A 24,766-nucleotide genomic window follows, 5' to 3' on the forward strand; every position below is an offset into this window, starting at 1 on the left:
GTTATCTTTTGAGAATAGTTACAATTTGTTTCTCACAGTTTAAAAAATTTTACTTTCATCCATATAATATGGACTTTGTTATAATTTAGTCCATTTCATTCTAAAAGACTAAAAGTTTCATTTTCGTATTTTTTTTATTTCGCTAAATGTGTCAGTTGGCTATATTAAAATTTAGGTGGGAGGAAAAAATAGAAAAAATTAGATACATTTTTAATAGGTAAATGATAGTGGTAGTTTGGACGATTTAAACCTAAATTATAAGGTACTAAAAAAAATTATAAGGAAAAATTTAAAAATTTTTTTGAGTACCGGAAAACTTAAGATTTTTAAACAGGAAAAGTTTTTTACTATTTTCAAAATTTCACGTCTTTTATCTTTCTGTCAAAAAAAAAAAAAAGGAATGAAACTACAAAGGGGCTAAAATTGTAATTTAACCAGAAAAAAAATTATGCGGAAGAAATGGCTCAAAATTGAAGTTCTATCCCGTAGCTTCGAGAATACGATCGATTTGTTTTGTTGTGTTTTATTTCCTCCCCAATCCTTCCTGTGGTAACAGACACAGAATAATTCTTGGAAACAAAACCGTTTCCATTCCCCAAAAAGAAAAAATAAATATGAAAATTCCACGTCAGCACGAAGTGGATCAGCCAAAAAAAACCAACCAAGAGAAAGCAAGCTGAATGCTACCACTGGTAACACTCCCACCCAACGACTCCTCTTCCTCCCCCTCTCTATCCTCAACTCAGCCCATTCCATTTCTCCTCCTCACTCCTCCCATGGAAGTTTCCTTCTCCTCCAAGCCTCCATCACTGACCTTCAACCCATGCCTCCCTCTCTCTTCCTCCTCCTTCTCCCACTCCCGGCTCCGCTTCGTCCGCCGCCGATTCCTTGGCTGCGATCACAATCTCCGCCCGCCGGATGCTCTCCGCTCCCGAAAACGCTGCAGGAATGCTCGCCTTATCATTCAGTCTCCGAGATGCATCTTCCGAGCTACTTTGAGTTCCAATCCTGTGCTCATCGTTGTCGCTGTGGTTACCTTCTCTGCTGTCTCCTTCATCTACATGAACTTCAATAGGAGGAAGAAGAATGCGGCTGAGGTACGGTGAATGAATAATCGATTTGGACTTTGTTTTTGTTTTCTCGTTCGCAATTTCGTAAATGCTTTTTTGCATGTTTGATTGTCCGTCTTCGTAGCTGCACTGGGAAGATGTACGGTGACAATTGAGAGAGTGATTCTTGTAGTCTATCTCGCGTTGCTTTTTTCTTTTTAAGTTGTGTTTTGTTGTAGAAGATACGTAATTAGGATAATTGGATTGATCGAGAGATGGATCAATTACCAGCTGCTACCAATAGCAGCATTTCAGTGGGAGGTTGATTGATATTCTCGTGTGATGAATTTAACAGCACCATTGTTCCTAATATTTGATAATTAAATAGCCTTAGAAGATGCTTTTTCTTACGACATGGATTTATAAAATATAGTATATTAAGTTTGGAGCATATCATGGTTTTCAAAGTCTCATACGTAAAATATGAATGTAACCTGAATACTGTGATTTTCATGGGTTCAATGATTTAGTTTATTTGAAAGACTCGCCTGTCATAGTATAGTAGAGATAACATGTTTTATGGTGCTTGTCATCTTGTGCCAATCACAGGGTTCCCAGTCTCCAAAGCTTGCCTTATCTCAACTAGGTAGAGGCATCAACTGGTCCGTTGATGGTCAGATAATGGGCTTTAGGGATCATCATGGCGACTTTTTAGAGCAGAACATAGCCATAATGGATAGAACTGAAGAGAGGGGTTATTCTGGGGAAGAAGAGACAGTTCTGCAGCTTCAAAAATCTTCTTTGTCACATGAGGCTAGCACCACTGAAACATTGCAGCCACCTATTTCTGAAGTTACTAGTTCTAAAGATAGCGATTCTCTATTTCCAGATGAACGTGAAGCAACAGATCCTTCTATTATTTCTGATATATTTGAATCTGGCGTCCTGCAGCCTCTTGTTTTTGCCAATGACATGACTGACTTGCAACTGAAGGTGTCTCATGTCAAATCCCACTCTGACTTGACTGTTGTGGCTGATACAACTCAGCTTCCACCTGTTGCTGGTCCTCTATATAGTGTATATAATCAAGTGACTCAACATTTTAAAGCAGATAGTGAGCTTCTAAAAGAGGAAAGACTAACCAGTTCTGACTTTCTAATTGAAGAACCGGCAAGAGAAGATATTTACATGTTCTATGAAGATACGCAGTCAAGCAGTCAAACAGCAACTTCTTCTCGTACTGCTCATTCATACAATCAAAAATTTTCTTCAGTGACAATTAACGGCATCTCGAGAGGAGCAGAATTAGTGTCAGAGGATTCTCTTCAAATTTCAGATAATGCCTTCCGTAAGTTTTTTATGGCTTTACCGTATTTATTTGAATTTGCAGCAAATATGATTTTCTTTTCTTATATCCCAACATTATTTCCTTAAAATCTTTGCATCTCCCTATTCCATATTTCAATTCATGAGCATCTGTTTTTACAACTCAGGACATGTTGAACGAAAAGTACCTGCTGCAAGAAATAAGGAAGGTTCTTCTGGGAACAGAAAAAACTTTGGAGGAGGCAACAGTATTTCAAGACACGTGGAGAGAAAAGAACCCAGTCAGCATAAAGGAGAGGTTGTCAATGGGTTATCCTATCCAAATGGGAAGCATGTCCATAAGAAAAATCTTCATGTAGATCAATTTAAAGTCTACAATCAATATCTAAAAGGTGGAAGGTAAGCCTGTTTCTCTTTTTCATGTATGGTGCAATCAATATTTCTCCTCCGCTGTATCATGTTGTATGGTTGAAGATATACATGAAGATTATTTTGTCATGAACGAAAATAGGAAAAAAAAATCATGGTAGGAGTCTGTATTCATATGTGTGCTCAACTATTTCTGAAAATCTTTTTCACTTATTTCTTATTTATTGCTTTTCAGGTTGCAGGAATGTATCAAACTACTTCAAGATATGGAAAGAGATGGCTTATTGGATATGAATAAGGTAAAATGTATATAACTTTTTATTTTAGATTTTATTATCTGAACTATAAGTATCCAACTTAACGAGTTTTCTGGTTGTAGTTTTATCATGGGAAGTTTTTCAATATATGCAAGAGTAAAAAGGCGGTTCAGGAAGCTTTTCAGTACGCCAAATTTATTCCAAACCCCACATTGAGTACATTTAATATGCTCATGTCTGTGTGTGCAAGTTCTCAAGATTCTGACAGTAAGTTAATAAATTCTTTATTATCATTTAACTGTTTCTTTCTGGAAACGAGCTCGAGTCTTCTACTATTTACTACCATTATTCTTTTAGGGTGCATAATTTATGCATTGTAAATTTAGGAGCTTTTCAAGTTGTGCGGCTTGTCCAGGAGGCTGGAATGAAAGCAGATTGCAAACTATACACTACTTTAATCTCAACATGTGCCAAAAGTGGAAAAGTGGATGCAATGTTTGAAGTATGTTATCTTTCATTTTGGTTTCCTGTTCTTAGGTTTCGTTAAACTAGCTCACCGGGGCTTCCTCAATGTCATTCAATATGTATTTTCTTATAAACAAAGAAGTTTCTTTTGATTTATTGCTATGTCATCTAGAACTTAGAATTTGGATTTAATATTTTTCCCTCCTGTTAAATTTTTTTTGCCGTTTAACTTAACTCTATTAGGAAAGAAACCTACTGAGTTTTTCATTACTTAAACAATGACAGTTTAATCATCCACTGAACCAACTTCTTTCCCATCAGTCTGAAATTCTGCTAGCAGTGAATGTGAACATCATACATTCTGAAATTCTGCTAACATCTCAACTACTTCCAATACTAAACAAGATTTTTTTTTTTTTTAATTACGGAATAGTGCTTTGAAATTATTCCTCCTATTCATTTTCGGAAACTTGAATGAAGCTTTTCATGTTTCAATATGAGTTTCCCATTTTCATTGGATTGCGTGACATTGTTGCTTCTAGGTATTCCACGGGATGGTTAATGCAGGAGTGGAACCTAATGTTCACACATATGGGGCACTCATTGATGGTTGTGCCAGAGCAGGTCAAGTGGCCAAGGCATTTGGCGTGTATGGAATAATGAGGTCAAAGGTAAGACACACATATCTAGTTGTTCCTTTTTCTCATTATATAAGGTCTTATTTGTTACTTGTATATATCGATGTGAAAACAAGGCGTGCAACACATTATATCATATGGTTGAATGTTCAAGTTGTATTCTAACAAAAAGAAGGATTCTTGCTGATAAGATATTCTGTGCAGTAGAACGTGAAGCCAGACAGAGTTGTATTCAATGCACTTATCACTGCATGTGGTCAGTCAGGAGCAGTGGATCGTGCTTTTGATGTGCTGGCAGAAATGGGGGCTGAGATACATCCTATAGAGCCTGACCATATTACAATTGGTGCTTTGATTAAAGCATGTGCGAATGCTGGTCAGGTGTGTTTTCATTAAATTTAAAGATTTCCTGCAGCATTAATTTCCTCTCTATCTCTCTCCAGTTGGTTGTTGATATCAGTTTTAAGAGTTGAAAAATCATGCATTTCTTATAGGTTGATCGGGCAAGAGAAGTGTATAAGATGATCCATGATTATAAGATTAAGGGCACACCAGAGGTTTACACCATTGCTGTTAACTGTTGTAGTCAATCTGGTGATTGGGAGTTTGCTTCCAGTGTATATCAAGATATGATCAGGAACGGAGTACAACCTGATGAGGTATGTAATATTTTGATGGTGTTGTACATCTTGCTTGGATCATGAATGATTCAGAATAGACGATAAGTTAGGGTCTGAGATTCTCTCCTTTTGAATAATTGTGTTAGAGTGGTTTTAATTTAAGATTATTTAACCAACTTGTTCCGGCTATAAAGTGTGAGTAGGATAGAAAAATAGTTCTTTATTTTTGGGCAGTCTTTTGTTTGCACTATTGTGTCAGCTGCTTTTTGATTCATACATGCAGGTGTTAACTAGTATTTAATGTTTCATGCAGATTTTTCTCAGTGCATTAATAGATGTAGCAGGACATGCTAGTAAGCTGGATGCTGCCTTTGAAATATTAGGAGAAGCCAGGTCACTAGGGATACATGTCGGCATTGTATCATATAGTTCATTGATGGGTGCCTGTAGCAATGTGCGTATGAAAACTTTCTTGTTTTTTGTTCAATATTGACTAGCCTGCTAGGAATTTTTAGGTTCATCCAAAAAGGCCAGATTTTATGCATGTCGCTTGAATGCTTTTCTCTACACTCTACTTGCATTGGTTCTCTCTCGCCTGGAAATGTTTAATTTTCTGTTTTGTTGCGTTTTGATATTCTGTTTTGTTTTTGGGTTTTCTTTTAGAAAATAATACGAGTTCTATTCTGACTTAAAAAGTGATATTGTAAGGATCTTACAATCATTTTTTCTACACATCTGATACTGATTGGTGATATGAATATGTGAAGTGTATTTTGACAGAGCACGGCAATCACTTGGAGCTGTTCTATTTATGCTTCTGTGCTGTATTAGCACCGACATACTTTTTCCATAAGGCTCTTATATTTGACTACTGAGTGAAATTCAAGTATGAAATTTTTCCGTGTTCACAGAATTAATTGTGACAATAAAAGAACTTCCCAATCATTGTTTCAGGCTAAAAACTGGCAGAAGGCGTTGGAGCTATATGAGGATCTCAAGTCTATGAAATTGAGGCTTACTGTTTCAACTGTGAATGCACTAATAACTGCACTGTGTATGTCCCCTTTTTGCTACCTTCTATGCTCAATATTCTGGTAGAAGTTAGTTATGATTATCATTCTTAATCATAAGCCTTATATCATCACTTTTTTCAATCTGGTTTTCTAAATTTCTCCTAATATATATATATATATTTTTGGTTAAAATACATTTCTAGTCTTTGTATTTTGACATTTGGTCCTTATTTTTTTTTCTTGGCTCATTGGAATCATCAATCCAAAAACCATATCCTTGATTTCTCCATATCTTTTAATTATTCCCTACCTTTTTATGTCAAGGACTTAATTATTGTATTTGTGAAATATAGCAAATAAATTGTTACAAAAATAATTAGGGAGAAAAATATTACAAGAGCCACAGAGTGACTAAAAATTGCATTATAATCATCTTTTTAACACAGTATATGCACGAACAAAAAACTCTCAAGAGGAGAAGGAAGTACCATGTTAGTTGGATATTGAGTTTTTAGGTGGTTCAAAACTGTAAACACCTGGAGAATCAGCCGAAGTCATTATAATTCAGCAACAGTGGCAGCTATGTCTTGTATTCAGCATCAGTTGGGTTCCCAGGAATGGTATGTGGTTCTTAGTAGACCACGAAACTGGATTAGAGCCCAAGAAAACTACAACCAGTGGTAGAACATAAATCTAAATGATCCCTAGCTCAGTTGGAGTTTGAATCTAAAAGTTTTTTGAACTCAGAGAAATTTGATTTGCACTTCTTGAATTAAAGCTCAGAATCCTATGTGCAACTCAGATATCAAAGAATTCCTTTAGCAACGATGACCTAGGTAGAAACAGGGGTATGCATATACTGTGAAACTCTACTGACAGCACAAGAAATGTCTAGCATTGTGAAAGTTAAGCTACATATTGCACCAGCCATTCCTCTGCAAAATCTAGATTTCATCAAGAGAAAACAACTTAGAAGAGTCAACTAGAATCGTGGGAGTTAAGAGTGTCTTACATGGTTCTACACAAGCCATATCAAATCAACATAGAATATCATGAGCATATTTAAATTGAGACACAAAAATAGCAGCTTTATTAATTTGAATTTTCCAAGCTCAGAAGTACTTCAAGGAACAAAGACGAGCCATATCAAATTTAATCTGTAGTGGAGAAATAGGCAATGTGAAACATTCAATGGATATACAATTCTTTATGTAACTCACCATGCAAGTCTGCATTTTTAACATCACATTGACTGAGGCCAATCAAATTGTGCAGTCTGATAGAAGAATTCTGAGGGTAGATTTCTTAAGGGGCTAACCATTCCTCATAGTCAACCTCTTCTTGACTAAATCCTTTAGCAACGAGCCTAACCTTATCTCACTCAATGCTACAATCAAGGGTATATTTGATCCTGTAGACCCATTTACAGGTGATGGCTTTCAGTGGGTAAGGGACAGTTTCTAGCTTTCGTGAGTAAGGGATTGAGTTTCTAAGTACCTTGCCTAAGTCAGGATTGATATTCTTCAATTATTGCTTGCTGCCAACAGGAAGCTTATGTGCGTTGCTAAGGGAGTCGGTTCCTTATTATTGAAGTGGATGGATGAGCTGGCAATAAAGACTGTTTTCTTCAATATCCCAAATTTAGCTCTAGTCTGCCCTGGGTGAGTACTATAAACCTTCAGGTAGTGGGGGTTATTAGAAGTGCTTTCAGATTCCGGCGGGAAGGAAAAAATAGGAGATGTTGAGGTAATTGGTTCAGTTTGTGAGGTTTCAGTGGCTTCTGAGGGTTGGGAAAATTAATTAGGACAGATGGTAGGGTTAGAGATTAGGAAGAAGAAGATGAAGTGATAGTTGATAAGACAAGGCTGAAAGCAGTGGGCTAGACTGCTGAGTAGGTGAGATTGAAGAAAGGGCTTTTGATGCAAAAGGAAAAAGACGTAAAACCCATGTAGAAAAATGCTCGACATATAAGTGCTCATGGCATAACATAATATCCCTTATACTCATGGGGATAGCCAAGGAAAACAGGTTGACTCTCCTTGGGTTGGAGTTTGTAGAGACTAAGGTTGGAGAGAATCCAATGTCATGTATTTTCATTATTAAAGTCTATATATATAGACAAATATACAAGGTTGACCTAATCCTATAAGGAGAAGATAAAGGACAAATTAATATTAATACAAGAATATAAAATATACTAATATATACTCTAACACTCCCCCTCAAGTTGGTGCACATATGTTAATCATGCCCACCTTGTTAGACAAATAATCTATTCGTGCTTCATGCAACTTGTGTTATGTGATTTTTGATATCATTGGGATCACTTCAGAAGTTACGATTGATTTCTTCTCAGCCATAACAAACAAGCGAACTTATTTGAACAAAACGACAGAACCAGACCAAACCACCCGAACCAAACAAAACAGATGAATCAAACGGTTGGAACCAAACCGGATTAGGTGTTTTCTGAAACCAGAAACCTCAAGTGCTTCCCCACGACAACCAGAGGGGTAAAGGAGATTGGCGGTCACGGAAGCGTACCGCCACGAAGGTGCGAAGGACGGCGAGACGAAACCCACGAATAGCAATTGGAAAAAAATAACTGGCAAATCAGCAAACGGCGGCGGCGGCGGCGAGTGTTGGATAGCAATGAACAAAAACCTTAAGGCACAAAACCCTAATGGGCGCAAAACCCTAATGGGCATCAAAACCCTAATGGGCAAGAAACCTAGAAACCTAGAACTCTGATACCATGTAGAGACTAAGGTTGGAGAGAATCCAATGTCATGTATTCTCATTATTAAAGTTTATATATATAGACAAATATACAAGGTTGACCTAATCCTATAAGGAGAAGGTAAATGACAAATTAATATTAATACAAAAATATAAAATATACTAATATATACTCTAACAGAGTTAATGAGAGTTAAAAGTGCTTGCCGAGAGGTTAGCACGCCCTTATACTGCATTCTAGTATATGATTGTTAATTTAAGCTGTTGTGGAAATGTTATTTTTCTTTACAACAATAGTTTACAGTTCACTGTTTAAATACTAACAATTAAGTTAGTCACATGATGCTAAACAACAACTCAATTAACTACGACTAACATTTGTTACATACAGTAAAAATAATTTGCATTGATTCTAAAGGATAACATTAGAATTTCACCGACAGGTGATGGGGAACAACTACAAACGGCTATGGATATTATGACTGAAATGAAGGGATCAGGGCTCTACCCTAACAACATTACATACTCCATACTTATGGCGGCAAGTGAAAAGTAAGTGCAACTGGCTTAGTTTTGTTTCAATGACATTATTTAATCCTTATTCTCAATTGCATCTTTTTCTCAATTGTCTGCAGAAATGATGATTTAGAAATTGCTCTCATGCTCCTCTCTCAAGCCAAAGAGGATGGGCTTGTGCCAACATTAATTATGTATAGATGCATAATTGGTAAGTTAATAGGATTGCAATGTCAAGGCCTTCCGTTTTTTTTACCATAAAAATTGCACATCTTTTCAATTTTATAATTTCCTAATTGTTTTAGTCTCTTGACCAACTGTTATAAACAACAATTATTTTTCAGATGGATTTTACTGATTGTAAAGAAAAAATAAAAGAATGAACGTCCTTTCAACTTATCATGAATTTTAAATACTTTTTCTGACTCTGGTCCCAATGCCCAACCTTCCCGAGTTTCAAGAATATTTTCTGGCTTATATCGTCTGAAAAGTCACTTTTAATTGGTGAGCTTTTTTTCTTGTTTTTTCAAGTATTTTTGACTGTGCTTTCATTTGATCTTCTCAAAGGCATGTGCTTACGAAGAATTTCAGAGCCCACTGCCCTTGACAGACCACTCCTTTCTCTTGACTCTAGACTGCCACAAGTAGATAGTAAGTGGTATGACTCTTTGACTTGTGTAATTCATTTACTAGGCCTGTTTTGTAGTCTTCCGAAAATAGCATGTTAACTACTTATTTAATCATCTTTTTTTCTTTTTGATAAAAACTTATTTAATCATCTCATGATACTGTAATATTAGCTATCATATACGACTCTACCTATTGATACTATAGTGTAATTTGTGAGATTATTCACTATTCAAAATATTTTTCCTCAGGACAGCACAGGCCTTAATGGTGTACAGGGAAATAATTGAAGCTGGAATTGTTCCCAGCATTGAAGTTTTATCTCAAGTTTTGGGTTGCTTGCAAATTCCTCATGATCCTGCCTTAAAAAATGAACTCATAGAAAACATAGGAGTTAGTGTTGACAGACCAAGATCTTCAAATCTATGCTCCTTTATACATGGCTTTGGTGAATATGACCCTCGGGCATTTTCGCTGTTGGAGGTCTGTGCAAATATATGAAGCTCGTTTCTAGTCTTACCGAAAATGTTCAAATTCTTAAATCGTTGGAAAGATCTGATTATCTTATTATATTTACCTCCCCAACAAAATGTAGGAAGCTGCTTCACTTGGAGTTGCTCCATTTGTATCCCTCAAAGGAAATCCTATTGTTGTAGATGTCAAGGAGTTGCAGATTCATACAGCTGAGGTAAGACGTTTTCTTTGCCTTGCAATACTGGAGCTGCCAGTTATAATTAGATTGTGAGGTAATTGATAACTTCAATGTATTTGTGTTTCGAAATTATTTAAACCTATGGAATTGTTTCATACTAGGTAAAATGTTAAATTACAAGTTTAGTCGAGAAACTTTTAGGGTGGTGGTAATAGATTCAATTTTAAAGTGCTAGGTCATTGAACTTAAAAGTATCCCATAGGTCTTGAACTTTTAATTTTGTATCCAATAAATTCTTTAACTTCTAATTTATGCTTAGTGGGTCCCTGAACTATTCAATATTTGTTAAAATTTACGGACCTATTAGACACAAAATTGAATTTTAGGTTTAATAGGACCCTAATCTTTCAGTTTTTATCAGCCGTGAGTTTTAGAAAATGTTTAATAAAGACCTATTAGACACAAATTTGAAAGTACGAGGAAGATACTTTTAAACTTCAAAGACCTATTTTGTTAACAATATACAAACTTTTCATCGATGAATAGAAAGGAAAAATGTTCCAAACTCCAAAGAGGAGTGAATTAAGAAAGAAAGAAAATCATAAAGAGAGGAAGTAAATACTTCCCGGTTCATATAAATATCACTAATAGAATAGTGCAAAAATAGACTAGAAAGAGAACACCATTGAATTTCGGCTATACCAAAACGCTCCAAATAATGCTTTCGTTTGTCATAAAAAATACTTTGGTTCCTCTGAAACCAAAGCTCTGAAATCATCCAAAATTATTTTTTGAAACTTAAAAGCCAAATAGGAATCTTTTAACTTGAAGTTTAAGAAACAAAAATATGATGTTTCATATATTATTAATGATTTATTTGTTCGGCAGCAGAGTTGAATGTGATTTATTTTCAGTAGAATGTGTTTAAGATGTGTGAGAAGCAATTCACAAATAGTGTCGTACGTGACTGAAGTTATTATTAAAATCTTGCCAGGTTTACCTCTTGACAGTTTTGAAAGGTCTCAAACATCGGCTTGCTGCTGGTAAATAGCATACACATTTTCAGTCTTTTATCTTCTAATAATTACCGTTGCACGCGGTTATTATGTGTAGTTGTTTACAATAACACAAGTTCATCCATATTTTTTCAACTTCTTGATGAGATTATCACTAAATCAAATGGATTTTACCCACTTCTTTCATTCCTAGTATTACTGGCCATCAAACGGAAAACTATCATCACCTTGAGGCTAAACTTTAAGATGTTTTCTAGGATTTTCTTTTATTTTTGCCTTGAAGTATTCTCTTCTTCATTTCCCCCTGGAGTTCTGCATCTCTGATTTAAATATTGAAGGAAAAATCTCTTACAACTTCATTATTTTTGGACAACAATAATTTATTGTGTCGAAATTACTGTATGAAATCTTATCGATTCAAAGGAAAAATAGATCTTTTTTTTTTAAAAAAAAGAGGGACACTTAACACTACTTGGTATGATTGGCTAATGATTTTTGTATTCTAATTTAAATTTCTTTTCTTCAGGTTCAAAGTTACCGAACATCATGATCTTACTGCCAGTTGAGACGACACAAATTACCTCTTCTAAGGGGGAGAGGACCATCAACCTTGCAGGAAGGTGAAAACATCAAACTTAAGAAATCAAACTTGGTTTCTTTTACCTCCTTATTTTGCATTCTGAGCCAGTAGTTCTAAAATAGTATGCAACTTACCAATCCTTACACCTAAACGGAAGTCTCAGCTTGTTAGATGCTCTGGAAGACTTTTTTCTTTTCACACGGATGAAACGATCATATAATTAACCAAAATATACTGGTCTACAGGGTTGGACAAGCAGTTGCGGCATTGTTGAGAAGGCTCAGACTTCCCTACCAGGGGAATGCGTCACATGGGAAAATCAGAATCAACGGTTTAGCCTTGAGAAGATGGCTACAACCAAAACTTTCCGATTCTCTAAGTGGAAAACCAGGAGAGTTCAGCTCAATTCACTCGCGTCTAAGAAAAGGAATAAGCCATCAGCAGCGCAATATTCGCACCGGGAATTTATCATTGGATTAAAGAGGTAAGCATAGGCAATAACATTAAGACAGCTTAGGAATGTCTGAAGAAGCCTTTTGCTACCATAAGCGGATGACAGAAATTATTGAAACCAGTGACCTTCCACACCACTTTAATCCAACCCAGCTGCATTTTTTAGATCTTCCTCATAAATGTTAGAATAAATAAATAGTAGGCTGTTGGTTCTCTCAATAGCAATGCTAGTTGATGGGGACATATGATGCGGTATAGAGCTTTTGGTTTCGTGGCAAATTCATGGGAAGAAGAGATGATCAATTTGCAGAGACCTATCATGCTTGGGCATCTCCGAAAATATTTCTGGTCTAGAAGTTCATCACCAAAGTACGTATTGAATTGATCTTCTCCCGCCCTTTCCTGAGGTAATTTTTATATTATATATACGAAATGGTTGTCAAATTTTGTAATGCAAAAACATATGACGACTTTATAAATTTGTTAATCCTTCTTTCCATCTATTTTTGGAATGAGATGTAAAAATGTAGACTATTATTAAAATTTATAGACCCATGAGTTTGTTCTGCCAACCACCGTTTCGCCCACTAAAACACCCGGATCCAGAGAAGAAATTCTGGTATGTTTCTTCTTATTTCCTCTAGTATGCAGTCAAGTGAGGAAATGGAGTCATGATTCTTGTTTCTTGCATCTTTTAGTGTAATTATTAGTTCAATGAAAGCTAAACCTATGAGGCCAAATTTGATGGACATTGTTTATTTTCCAGTTGCTATCGAAATTATTCTTCTTGAATAATTTTTTTTGCTTAATGACGCTTAACTCATGGTTTTAATAAGTTTAGGTGAAAACCCGAAGTTTGGAAGCTTATGAAAAGGAATGAGTTATAAAAATCTAAGTTTATGTAAATTTGTAATTTTTGGAAGGACCGTGTGGTACAAGAAACAAGTTCTAAAAGTCTAGGTTGGAGTTAATAAATTCATATAGGCTGATTTCATAACTCCAAGCTATACAATCATAAATCCAGTCTAATATCTCTTATGGTTTGATTTTACCCAAATTCTGGTTGAAGGAAGTTATTTAATTTGCATTATTTTGGTTCTTTAAAGTTCTTAACTTTAATTCCTCAAAAAAAAAAAAAAAAAAATTCTCTAATGATTAAATATTATCTATGAATTGAAACCTTTTGGAAATCAAGCGATTTTAAAACATGCCTTAGATTTTACGAAAGTAGTCTTATGCATGGGAGGCAATAAAAAATACTCTTAATGCCGATATTTTATTTTTGTTCAAGGTCTAATTTATTTTAACAAAAATAATCTGATAGAAATGAAGCTCTTGGTTCAGGAGACATCCAATTCATTATTGATAATTCATCAGCGTTCTAATAAGCATATATTTTCACTTGAAAACATATTTTGAAATAAAACAAGATTAGGATACATACTAATATATAAACAATAAAAGAATCGAGAATTTTATGAAAAGGATTGTCCATTACATTCTACCATAAATGGAGATTATAAATTTCTTTCTAGGATTCCTCTTGCTTTGTATTGAAAATAGAGTTCTACATATAGCCTCATCTATATAAAATTAATGCATCCCCAACAACATGTACAAAAATATTAGCCTTCAGCTGTGAAGAAGAATTAAAAGAGGAAAAAGGAAAAAAAAGAAAAGAGAAAAAGGTCTACTTAGCCTCATCATGGAAAAGTTAGGAAGTTAGAAACTCTGCTCCTTTTTGGCCTAAAGATTTCAAACTTTCAACTTTCTTAATGCAATATTTGAGCTCTTGTTGGATGGCTATCCTTGAAGGTGACAACACAATGTCTTTCCAAACTGATCCAGCTTCACAAACAGGGTTAGGTTTTCTATAAAGTTCATATATGGAGTTTGCTTCCTCATTTAAGCTCCCTACGGTTCTTAGACACTTTATTTCTTCTGGATCAACCAACAGTGTCTTGTCTTTGTCTTTCCATCCTATGAACTTCACACAGAAATGATTTTGAGTCAATAAACACACAACACTAACTAAGATCCGTTTTGATAACCATTTTTTTTTTGTTTCTTATTTTAGAAAATTAAACTCGTAAACTTTCACTCAGGTATTTCTTTGATTTGCATCTACTTTTTAAACTATTTTCAAAATTTAAGCCAAAATTTGAAAACTAAAAAGTAGTTTTTGTTTTTGAAAATTTGCAGAGACTTTATGTGTTTTTAAGGAGGGTGAAAATATACCAAAGAAATCGTGACTTAAAAAAAACATAATTTTGAAAATAAGAAAACTAAAAATGGAATGGCTATTCAAGCGAGTCGTAGATCAACAAAAAAAACAGAAAAGATAACCAAAAACTTATGAGAAACTCCCAAGGTACCTTAGGTGGGCCTTCCAAAGCGTTGGTGCAATATAGCCTTGCATTATCAACATATTGGCAATATGTTAAGAATGCATTTGCAAATCTCTTGTGGGATTTCAGTTGAGATTTTACTCTTACTGCTCTTCTACACATAAGAGCTCTCCTGTTTACATTCAGAAATTCAACTTTAGACAGTTGTTATCTCAGGAGGAGGAGAGAAGGGGAAGAAAATCTCAAAAGTTTTATCTAGTACCTTATGCCTCTTATAACAGCTAAATAAGCATCACAAACAACTCCAACAAGTTCAATCCTGTATGGTCTTCTTCTCTTGCCTCCAACTTGATCCGGTTCTTGATCTTCTATTCGTTCCCAATAGTTTTCCGTTACAGTTCCATCATCTCCAACCTTATAGCCAGCTCCCATTCGATAACGTCGACGGTGGACGTTCCTGGCCATTGTAATTGTCTGCACTACAAATGGTACCCACGACAATGTTCCATCCATGATTACGTCTCGTCCTTCATTCAGTGCTGTCACAAGAAGTGATGAAGCTGCATCTGTGGATGATTGGTGTACCTGTTTGAAATATATGTTTTAAATTAGAACATCGATGGATAAAAAAGAACGCAGCAAGGCTCACAAGTGAAGTATAAGAATATCTGATTCATGACAGATTTCAAGACCTAATCCCATGGCCTATAGGGACAAGAAGTTCATAAAAACGCCAAATGAAAAGGTAGTGTCTTCAGGTCAGTTTTGCATTTTAGACTGCAGATAATTAGTTTTAGCAATATCATGAAACCATTATCTTATGAACTTAAGCCACAGAGAGCAGAGTTTTATGCATATATAGATAATCTAAAAGCTTGGAATGATCTTAAATGAAGATTTTAGAGCTGAAATGATACCAGTTCAGCAGTTTGGAGCATGTCATGATGGTGACCAGTTGAGCTAAGAGCTCTATAAATGACATCTGATTCTTTAAATGCATCTGCCTCAATTATAACTGCATTAGCAGATGCTCCTGCCCAGAACGGCCTGTTGAATTTTCATCCAAAAGAATGAATCAGTTCATCTCTTCTACGATTTTGTAGCTTTCACCCTCATCCTATATTGCATTCTATATGCTTAAATGCTTGTAATAATTGGTCCAAATTTACTTGGCTATAGCTGATGAAATTTGACATCATTTTCACAATCCAAGATGAACATTCTTACTCTTTGAGAATGTCCTTAAGCACGGTACTCTTGCCCGCCCCCATTCCGCCGCCCATGAAGAGGAGCATTGGACTTCTATCGGCAAGAGCCATCGGAGCCATCACCTCTGTGCATTGAGAGTCGTCGGTCGATGCGAGTCCCATTGCTTTCATTTCCTCAACTAAAGTTGTAAATACTCTTGCAACTTTCAGGTTCTTCGTTACCCTCTCAAACCTCTGCTCCCTACCAATGTCACAAAAGATTATTGTGATGTAAGTTATGGTTGTTCAAGTATGAACTGAAGATTCTAAAATCCCATTTTCATGATTGCTATTGATTCTTTAATCCCATAAAAATAATCAAAGCTCAGAAGAATGAAGATGCCCACCTGGTTGCAGCCATTACAATGCTTCTGAGTTTCTTCTTAGGCTCCTGATGGTCAGAACTCAAAATCTGCACAGACAAACCAAAAAAAGACACACAATACAATCGAGAAACTCAATTGATAACTTCAGAAACATTTTATCAAACACCTTCTGGAACCTACGGTTACCTGGCTAACCATAATATCGGTTTGGTTCCAATGGAAAGCGAAATAACTGAGAATGCATCGTTCGAATTCCTCCACGAGTTTCACAAAGAGGGAATCTGCGTGCAGCTCACTTGAGAAAAAGGAATAGATGTCATCTTCGCACCCTTCGGATTTGGCTATGTACTCAGAAGCCAACTTGCAGAGATGTGGGCACTCGTTTATATCTTTGAATCCCATTTGCCTTGCTGAAGGCGGAGAAGAAATTAAAGATAAATCATTACCACAAACAACCATACATTAATTCGTTGATAGACTGTTGAATACATATGTGATGGGAACGATAATGAAGATCAGTTGTAAAAAAGTTGCCGAATTTAAGAGCGGCAGTGACAGAGAAGGTGTGATTTTGATAAATAAGTGACAAGTATAATTGATTTACAAAATCATAATTTGAGCGATTAATATAAATGTTTTAAAAAAAACAAGATTTGGTTCGAGTATAATTTGATTTTCTAAAATAAAATATATTAAATCCATTAAAATAATTTTAAATTTTCCTAAAATCAATTTTCTAATTTGTCAAACATATTCAAAGTAAAGAACAATGATTTTGACAATGACAAAAATATTCAAAGTAAAGAACAAGGACTTTGACAATGACAAAAATGATTTTGATCAACCAAAATCGTTCTCAAAGACACCCTTAAGAATTATGACGAATGAAAAGATAAATAATTTTGATAATAACAAGAGCGATTTTAGCCCAAATACACCCTAAATTATTTGTTGTTAGGGTATATTTGGGAGTAATTTTGGCGTGTCTAGAATTATTTTGTCTTGAAATACTTTTATTCTTGTCAAAATCACTTTTATTTTGAGTGAAATATTTTGCCAGCATTTATAAATAATTTTGGAAAATTTTAAAATCATTTTTAATCACGTAATTATACATGTGATTTTTTATTAAAAAAATTAATAGAAAAATAGTTTTAAAAATATTATGATTTAAATTTTCAAAATTATTACATTTAATAAATATATAAACTAGTCTAACACAAATTTAATTCAGTAATAATTGACATTTATCTAATTAAGTGGTCATGAATTCAAATTCTCTAAATGTTAACTAATTTGAACATAAATGGAATAATGTATTTATTATCATTAACGTCAAAATCTCTAACCTCGTATTTTTTAAATAAATAAAAGAAGGAAGTATTACTCGTGTGAATATTAACTATGTCTAATAAAAAAGATCATAACCGTTAAGATATCTATTTGGGATAATGAGGTCATGAGTGGATTCTTCACCCGACGGTTAATGTTCAGATCGAACCAGCTCATATAAATTATGAAAAGAACGTAGGTATCATCTTTACCTACATAATGGTGAAAGCTCTCGAGCTTTTCTACGCGACCCGTATCCGAAACTTTCAGGCGCGGGATGATCCTCTGATCCCGTAGCTTCTTAATACGATAATGCATTGCCGCTACGAAGAGCAGGCCAATTGAAGAAGCCCATAGTATCTGCGTAAAACTCGGTTTGTTGCTACTATCTGAAGAAAATCATCACAGATCAAATCAAAACCCGTCCAAAAAAGCAAAGCAAGGTGAATTCCATACACCTTACCTTTATGCATGTTTGTGAATTCAAAGAAATGGCTGCAACTTCGAATATGTTCTTTCTAGGTTGCGACCGATCGAGAGAAGAGGGATGTGATGACGAGTACATCCTGCTCATTTCCTCTGAATTTTTCTTGTGGTTGCATTTTAACTCTGTGTTAGTTGTCTACAGACGTCGAAATTGGTAGTGAGAGTATAAGCATAAGATCATCAATTTGCCTTTAATGGGGAACCTTTATCTCTTTTTCTTTTCTTTGAGCTTCTCAATCGGTGGAACTTGATTTGCTATTTTGGGGCTTTTTTTGTGTAGATTTTGAAGATAACAGAGAGAAGAAAAAGAGAATTATCAATGGCTATTTATAGGCTAAACACAAATGCGTGGAGCTAGATCTCTATGTCTACAAATGTTATGTGATCTGAAATTGTTTATTTATAGTCAACATTTCTTTGTGGTGTTAAACGTTTCATCCTTATTAACCACTAACTAATATGTGGTCAGTAATTATTCGTCAATTTTTGTGGTGTTATCTAATAATTTTTTTTTTTAATTCAAGCAAATAATGTAATCGTCTCAACTTGATAAAATTTGGAATTAGGTACTCATCTTGACTTGATATGAAGTAGAATTCTTGGTGAACTTGTTTGTTGTATTGCAGTTTTCTTCTTGACAATCTATTTATAAAGAACTTTGTGCCAAAAATGTCTCAGACATCCTATAGTGCATGTGGATTTTGTATTTTTGCATTTAGATTATCAAAATGTGTCTTTTGTTATATAAAATAATTGTAAAACAATGAAATAATTAATTTCCAAATTTCAGAGAAACTTGTTTTCTTTAGATAATATGTTTTCACTATAATGCTGAAGAGAATAACGAAGAATTTTCTGTCATGATGGAATATAATACTAGTGAAATGTCAGAGTGAGTTGATTGCAGGGAAGGGAAATCTTTCTATTGGATTGAGCTATTTTGTGTTTTGTTAGGTTTTGTTCCAATTTAGCTCCTTTTTTAGGCTGTTGTTTTTCTAGGCCATTTTTTTTCTGTTGGCCCTATTGTATCATTCCATTTCTCTCAATTAGAGCTTTATTTATTTATTTTTTTTTTGTGACAAAAACAGCGAGTTGATTGTTAAAGTTGGGTGATCTGAATTCTTCATAAACTATCAAAAAGGGAAATATTTTGATACAACCGAATGTGAACTTTTCTACTTAATACTATTTATTATGTATGACTTATAAAATTATGAGGCAGCCCCCTTCAGTTATGAAATTATAAAGCAACAAGAGCAAAAACTAGTAACTAACAAAAATTGAAATTCATGAGCTGAAGAGGGAAAGTTTTCATATGAGAAAAATGTAAGTACCATTGCTCAAACTAAGTTTCTGTACAGTGTTATCCTAGCTCTACTTTTCTCTAAATGGCAAAACTGTGATCAGTAACATTCCATTTTTGTTCTTTCAACTTTCATGATGTGTGCAGCCTAGAAGTTAGATTTATGAAGGCATCTTCTCTGCACGGAATCGTCAAGCCGCCCATTGGATGGCAGAATCCGAACTCTTCTTCTGACCTATTGAGCAGATCTACAAAAGAAGGATGCTTCAAGTACGAAATAGGTACCACAAATCTCTTCCTCTGAATCTCTCCCACATAAACTGCAATGTAGCCTTTAGGAACATCTGACTGATTTCTGGCAGACATAGCTTGCATTTTCAGAATCTGTTTGGCATTAAGAAGAATTGATGGCAAACGGATTCCCATATTGGAAATTTTATCGAAATCTCGATTGGTATTCTGCTTGAAATGGATTTTGAAGTAGGAAATGGAGTACTTGTTTGATGAGAATGGCTGTTATTTCGATGTATATTTATAAACTGAGAACTGGAGGGGAAGGCAGAAAATGTGTAGCAGGGCCCTACTTTTCCAATGGCTCACATGGGTTTGCTCTTAGGATTTCAGTCACTTTCTCATTGGTCCCACTATTTCCAATAACAAGAGGCCAAGAAAATTTCACCAAGTTTGCCAATATATCTTGGAAGATGTGTTGCAACATACCATGTGACAGGCTTTCCAATCCTCATTAACTTCACAAACCAAGTTGTGAATCAAATAAAAGCTGAGATATGTTGATATGATCCGATTTAATGCATTTGAGTACATGTGAAGTCACTTCTCACCTAGAAGCTGGGTCCAATGGTGAAGCAATTTCCTATAGCAAGGAAGTCCAACCACATGGATATGTTGGCTTGTTTTTAGATTTTCCATACAAGGCCATCTGTTTCGATGTGGAATCCACTGGAACAAGGTTTGGTAATTGAATTAAATGGAATAAATGGCCTGATGAGATGGGAAGGGATGATTCTTGTGAGCTGAGCAAAGCCATTTGAAGCGGGTCCTCTCAGTTGTCAAACTACCGACCGAGGGAACCCGCTTTTATGCTCAGGCAACTTCTTTCCTCACAACTCTATAAATGTAAATCCTGAATGAGTTTCCAAGTACCAGTCTGAACTCGATATCCCACAACTCTGTTACACCAATCAAGGCTAAACTTCAGATCTGTTTACGGTCTTTCTACCATTGCAAATATATTCAACAATGGGGATTCGTTTACCATCATCTCTGATTCCTAATGCCAAGCAAATTCTAAAGATGCAGTTGGGATTTACCAAGAAGCAGTCAGATGTTGTTCCTAGAGGTCATGTTGCAGTATATGTGGGAGATATCCAGAGGAAGCGATTTGTGGTCCCTGTTTCGTTCTTGAACCATCCTTCATTCCAACAACTACTCAACCAAGTAGAAGAAGAGTTCGGTTTCCATCATCCACATGGAGGTCTAACAATTCCTTGCAAAGAGGATGCCTTCATTGATCTCACTTCTAGATTACAACTTCTTGAAGGATGAAGATGATGAAAGAGCCATTAGTCAATTTCTGACACATTTTTTCCTCCTAACTTGTTTTCTTTCTGGCTCATGCTAGAATGTTGTATAGAAATCCAATCTTAAGGCATTTTGGAATGTAATGAGTTCCTTTGTTACTGAATTATCAGAACATAATACAAATAGATTTTCAGTATCGCTTCTTGTTTCTCTTGCTTATTCTTTGATACTCTGTGTGTTCATTGCTATCTATGCTGCAAAAGTATATGGTTATTGTACATGTTTAAAATTGAAGAGAAGTGATACGTCACATACAAAAATGTTCAAATTCCATTAACATGACCATATTCTGTTTGTGTTCATAGAACAAAATGCAGATGGAGTTAACTGCAATCATATTTTGGATTGAATGTTGCTGAAATTATCAGCAACCGTGATCATAGTTGCACATTTTTCATCTTTCTCAATACAAGCAGCTTCATCAACAAATTGGAGGTAGTTGCTCAGCCTTATAAAATAAACCCAATCAATATTAATGGTTCTGTTTCTATTTTGTAAATTTTCAACATGTCAAAGTCTAGACTGAATTCCTCATGTACTTGAATCAACAAATACTAAAACGAAAGCTGAGTTAAGAATGTAAGTTGAATTGTGAATTTCTACCGTTTCAGTACGTAGACCAAATGAACATATATGCTTTTTGGTCCCTTGACAAACGCTAAGAGAAGAACTCTTTCCACAAGGACTCTTTGACACTTCCATAGTCTTTCAAAGTAGTGATACTTTCTAGAAAAATTCATATTCTGCTTCCATAAACTGGGGATCCTATGATCTTTTGGTATCATAAAAGGCCTGCTTGTAGATTAAATCTTAATGGCTGTTTATATAATATCAACAGGTGATAAACAAGATGAGTGGAGAAACCAGACATGGGCCAACGTAGAAAAGATTGCTGATGAGGGAGAACATGACTTTGTCTCCTTATAGATAAGTCAAACTTGTGGAGAAGCATTGTGTTCACTATCCTAAACGATTAACCTTTTAGATTATAGACATGCTTGAGACACTTGTTTTTCTGGTGTCTGCAACAATACCTTATTTACAAATTGACTTGCACAGGTTAGTTTATCTGGAAATGGCATTTGGTTTTGAATTTTCCTTGACTTCTTGCTTTAGATTAAGAGGGTCCACAGCACCAGCAGGTAGAACACATGATGGAGTGGATTTTCCCAACCAATGAGCAACCCCATGTGAGCCATTAATGAGTAGGTCCTATTTGGAACCGATCGAACGCCCTTTCTTCTCACCACGTCTCCGTTCTGAATCCATAAATACAGACTAAATAAGCTTCAAACTCCAACTCAAATTTCTTACAGATCCTTCTTCAGATACTACACTTCCCAACATCTAGAGCCACATCAAGCATATATCCTTTCAATCAAATTTAGACATGGGAATCAGGCTGCCTTCACTTCTCCTTAATGCCAAGCAAATTGTCAGAATGCAGACTGCTTCTTCTAGAAACCAATGTGGTGTTCCGAAAGGTCATATTGCAGTCTATGTGGGGGAGATTGAAAGGAAGCGATTCGTAGTTCCAATATCGTATTTGAACCATCCTTCTTTTGTAGCTCTGCTAAAGAGTGCTGAAGAAGAATTTGGATTTAAACATCCAACTGGAGGTCTGACAATTCCTTGCAGAGAAGATGCCTTCATCAATCTCACCTCTAGGCTGCATACTTCCTGAAAGAGAGAGGAAAAACAATCCTCCACACAGTTTTGGAAAATTCCTTTTTTCTTTTTGCTACAACTGAGGAGTAGAATATCAATGTATAGTTAGTTGTAGAAAGATTCATAATTGCAGAGATGTGAATATAGAAATAGAAATTACATTTTCTTTTTAAGAAACTGCCTCCTTCAGCTTCTGAATCTCAGTTTATTTAATTCCCTGTGTTTTTCCTTTATGTTTTTGTGTAATGTTACTTGGACATATCTGGGCACGAGATTTTTTTCACGCATATAGAAAATCATTGAAGCGAATGATACCCTTCCAATGTTACTTCGATCGCAAACTATCTTCCATTATCACGGTTCAATTGGTCCCATTCCAATCACACCAAATATTCTACCTATTGAACAAATGTATCTGTTTACATTTTTTCAATTAAATTCTGGTGAGAACTCTCACAATTTCAACGAAATTCATTCACATTATGGAAGGCATTCTATTTGCAAAGAAAAAAGTGTTAGATCCCCTTGTAGATGATGGAAACTAAACTCTTCCTCAGCAACTTCGAGCGAATGAATGATGATTCAAATATGATACCTGTTAAGGTATCTATAAAAGATTAAACTTACTGTAACCCATCAACTAAAGTTTTTGGGTTGTTTAGCTCTGATACCATCTTGATTTGGATGGAATAAGAAAGGAAAAAGGCCCAATACAAGAAAAGAAATAAGAATAAACCATTAATGTTTACAACTAATTTAAATATTTACAGCTAATATTTACAAACAATAAACCAACCGATACTGAACCAGAAACCGTTTTATTTGGATCTCTCCCATCTAAACTGCAAAATGACCTTCCAGAACATCTAGTTGGTTTCTGGTGAAACTTATTGCATCTTTAGGATTTGCTTTGCCATGAAGAATCAGAGATGGCAAATAGATCCCCATTGCTAAATTTGCTTGTCCAACATTTGGCTTTTATTAATGTAGAACCAATTTCAATGAGATGAACTTTCCATTGAATGACAAATTTGTAGCATAATCAGTAGTTGCAATGTTCTGTTTGAGAAGGGACAAGAGAGCTACCAAATGCATCAAACTGTAAATCAAAGGAAACAGTAGCAAAGTACATGAACTCCTTGTAAATCATGGAACATTGCTGAAATGCAAGGACAAAATATTTATTATAAGGTTGTAATCATGTTTTACTTTGTTAAATAGAGTGGTTGCATCTACTTTGAACAACTTGTATAGCTGGAATCAGCTGCCTACGACAGCACTATTTTCTTTCAGCCATTTATTTATTTACCTATACATCTGGCTTGATGTGTCAAAATCCCATTTAATTTTGTTGTCTGGTGATAGATAGAAATCTCAGTTCTCATTTTGATGATAAATTCTCCACGCTCGAGTTTTGTCGAATGTTGCACAGTAAGATGAGAAAATACAAAGAGCTCATGTCACATAATTCATAAATTAAAGGCATGAAGTTTATGAATGAGAAAGTGTAATTTTCTATTACTCCGTTTTTAGTTGTGCCAAGGTAGCATTATACATGTTATAACATTCAGGAAGAGAGGCAAACTAACCACCTTTTCTATCCCCTCATTTACAAGAACTTATCCAATGAGATTCTACTTTGTCAAACTAAGAATGGAAATAAAAAATGTTAGGCAAAACTTGGGGGTGGGGGAAGGGACTTCTCTTTTTACATAATCTACCAAGAGCTATGTAGCCTTGAAGTGAGATCAATGAAAGCATCTTCTCTGCAGGGAATTGTCAAGCCACCCATAGGATGATTGTATCCAAACTCTTCCTCTGCCCTCTTGAGCAAATCCATGAATTTAGGATGGTTCAAGTATGATATTGGAACTAAAAACCGCTTCCTTTGGATTTCTCCGACATAGACTGCAATGTGACCTTTCGGAACATCATATTGGTTGCTAGTAGAAATAGCGTGATTTTTGAGAACTTGCCTGGCATTGAGGAGAATCGAAGGCAACCGAATTCCCATGTCTAAAATTGGTTCGAGTAAGACAGCGCGTGATTTCGGATAGTTTTGTGAAAGGATAAGGGAAATTGGAGTGATTGAAACAAGAATGTGTAAGAGGTTCAAGTGGATATTGGCAACTTA

The 24,766-nt window shown here is 35.2% G+C and overlaps 5 protein-coding genes and 1 pseudogene across 11 annotated transcripts; 3 read left to right on the forward strand and 3 right to left on the reverse strand.

Moving 5' to 3' along the window:
* The first annotated feature begins 683 nt into the window (after positions 1-683).
* On the forward strand, positions 684-12,892 carry MRL1 (Pentatricopeptide repeat (PPR) superfamily protein). Of its 2 annotated transcripts, none has more exons than XM_022290462.2 (19): positions 684-1,097; positions 1,659-2,397; positions 2,543-2,774; positions 2,980-3,043; positions 3,124-3,268; positions 3,388-3,503; positions 4,009-4,137; positions 4,312-4,485; positions 4,599-4,763; positions 5,038-5,178; positions 5,679-5,778; positions 8,920-9,028; positions 9,112-9,203; positions 9,560-9,650; positions 9,871-10,102; positions 10,215-10,307; positions 11,266-11,314; positions 11,814-11,907; positions 12,113-12,892. In XM_022290462.2, exons 1-19 carry the CDS (start codon positions 777-779, stop codon positions 12,345-12,347), a joined length of 3,321 nt encoding a protein of 1,106 aa, XP_022146154.2. In that variant the 5' UTR covers positions 684-776; the 3' UTR covers positions 12,348-12,892. The 2 variants fall into 2 exon arrangements, with proteins under 2 accessions (XP_022146154.2, XP_087976636.1); XM_088120510.1 differs by having other exon boundaries at positions 9,560-9,643; positions 9,876-10,102.
* Positions 12,893-13,771: 879 nt separating this feature from the next.
* LOC111015437 (calmodulin calcium-dependent NAD kinase) lies at positions 13,772-18,342 on the reverse strand. Of its 2 annotated transcripts, XM_022290463.2 has the most exons (9): positions 18,037-18,342; positions 17,786-17,962; positions 16,428-16,651; positions 16,263-16,327; positions 15,896-16,117; positions 15,586-15,715; positions 14,931-15,253; positions 14,696-14,840; positions 13,772-14,307 (listed from the first exon to the last, which is right to left on the reverse strand). In XM_022290463.2, the coding sequence occupies exons 1-9, from the start codon at positions 18,044-18,046 to the stop codon at positions 14,035-14,037; spliced, it is 1,569 nt and encodes a 522-aa protein (XP_022146155.1). In that variant the 5' UTR covers positions 18,047-18,342; the 3' UTR covers positions 13,772-14,034. The 2 variants fall into 2 exon arrangements, with proteins under 2 accessions (XP_022146155.1, XP_087976637.1); XM_088120511.1 differs by lacking the exon at positions 18,037-18,342 and having other exon boundaries at positions 17,790-17,929.
* LOC111015447 (auxin-responsive protein SAUR21) lies at positions 17,877-22,809 on the forward strand. Of its 3 annotated transcripts, none has more exons than XM_088120517.1 (4): positions 17,916-18,016; positions 18,096-18,132; positions 21,270-21,399; positions 21,803-22,809. In XM_088120517.1, the coding sequence occupies exon 4, from the start codon at positions 22,355-22,357 to the stop codon at positions 22,646-22,648; it is 294 nt and encodes a 97-aa protein (XP_087976643.1). In that variant the 5' UTR covers positions 17,916-18,016; positions 18,096-18,132; positions 21,270-21,399; positions 21,803-22,354; the 3' UTR covers positions 22,649-22,809. The 3 variants fall into 3 exon arrangements, with proteins under 3 accessions (XP_022146165.1, XP_087976643.1, XP_022146167.1); XM_022290475.2 differs by lacking the exons at positions 17,916-18,016; positions 18,096-18,132 and adding an exon at positions 19,510-19,643 and having other exon boundaries at positions 21,803-22,169; positions 22,281-22,809; XM_022290473.2 differs by lacking the exon at positions 18,096-18,132 and having other exon boundaries at positions 17,877-18,016.
* Positions 19,350-19,788, reverse strand: LOC111015450 (auxin-responsive protein SAUR21). Its single transcript, XM_088120518.1, has one exon. It carries the CDS (start codon positions 19,786-19,788, stop codon positions 19,495-19,497), a length of 294 nt encoding a protein of 97 aa, XP_087976644.1. The 3' UTR covers positions 19,350-19,494.
* On the forward strand, positions 19,510-21,100 carry LOC111015409 (auxin-responsive protein SAUR24 pseudogene; annotated as a pseudogene). Of its 2 annotated transcripts, none has more exons than XR_015789198.1 (2): positions 19,510-19,643; positions 19,725-21,100. The product of XR_015789198.1 is annotated as an auxin-responsive protein SAUR24 pseudogene, transcript variant X1 (transcript). The 2 variants fall into 2 exon arrangements; XR_015789199.1 differs by having other exon boundaries at positions 19,731-21,100.
* A 1,152-nt stretch (positions 22,810-23,961) lies between the features above and the next one.
* On the reverse strand, positions 23,962-24,753 carry LOC111015446 (auxin-responsive protein SAUR23). Its single transcript, XM_022290472.2, has one exon. The coding sequence runs from the start codon at positions 24,644-24,646 to the stop codon at positions 24,350-24,352; it is 297 nt and encodes a 98-aa protein (XP_022146164.1). The 5' UTR covers positions 24,647-24,753; the 3' UTR covers positions 23,962-24,349.
* Positions 24,754-24,766: the final 13 nt, after the last annotated feature.

Source organism: Momordica charantia (assembly GCF_013281855.1).
Source record: "Momordica charantia cultivar OHB3-1 chromosome 2 unlocalized genomic scaffold, Mcharantia_2.0 BLBB01000002.1, whole genome shotgun sequence".
In the NCBI taxonomy this organism is placed as follows: Eukaryota; Viridiplantae; Streptophyta; class Magnoliopsida; order Cucurbitales; family Cucurbitaceae; genus Momordica; species Momordica charantia.

Excerpts from the sequence above, each read along its gene's own strand:
- MRL1 (XM_022290462.2), top strand. The coding sequence starts at position 777 with ATGGAAGTTTCCTTCTCCTCCAAGCCTCCATCACTGACCTTCAACCCA. Across the intron at positions 2,398-2,542 it reads AATTTCAGATAATGCCTTCC|GACATGTTGAACGAAAAGTA; the intron begins GTAAGTTTTTTA and ends TTTACAACTCAG. Across the intron at positions 3,504-4,008 it reads AAGTGGATGCAATGTTTGAA|GTATTCCACGGGATGGTTAA; the intron begins GTATGTTATCTT and ends TGTTGCTTCTAG.
- LOC111015437 (XM_022290463.2), bottom strand. Across the intron at positions 16,652-17,785 it reads GAGCTTTCACCATTATGTAG|CAAGGCAAATGGGATTCAAA; the intron begins GTAAAGATGATA and ends CTCCGCCTTCAG. Across the intron at positions 16,118-16,262 it reads ATTGTAATGGCTGCAACCAG|GGAGCAGAGGTTTGAGAGGG; the intron begins GTGGGCATCTTC and ends TGACATTGGTAG.
- LOC111015450 (XM_088120518.1), bottom strand. The coding sequence starts at position 19,788 with ATGGGAATCCGTTTGCCATCAATTCTTCTTAATGCCAAACAGATTCTG.
- LOC111015447 (XM_022290473.2), top strand. The coding sequence starts at position 22,355 with ATGGGAATCAGGCTGCCTTCACTTCTCCTTAATGCCAAGCAAATTGTC.
- LOC111015446 (XM_022290472.2), bottom strand. The coding sequence starts at position 24,646 with ATGGGAATTCGGTTGCCTTCGATTCTCCTCAATGCCAGGCAAGTTCTC.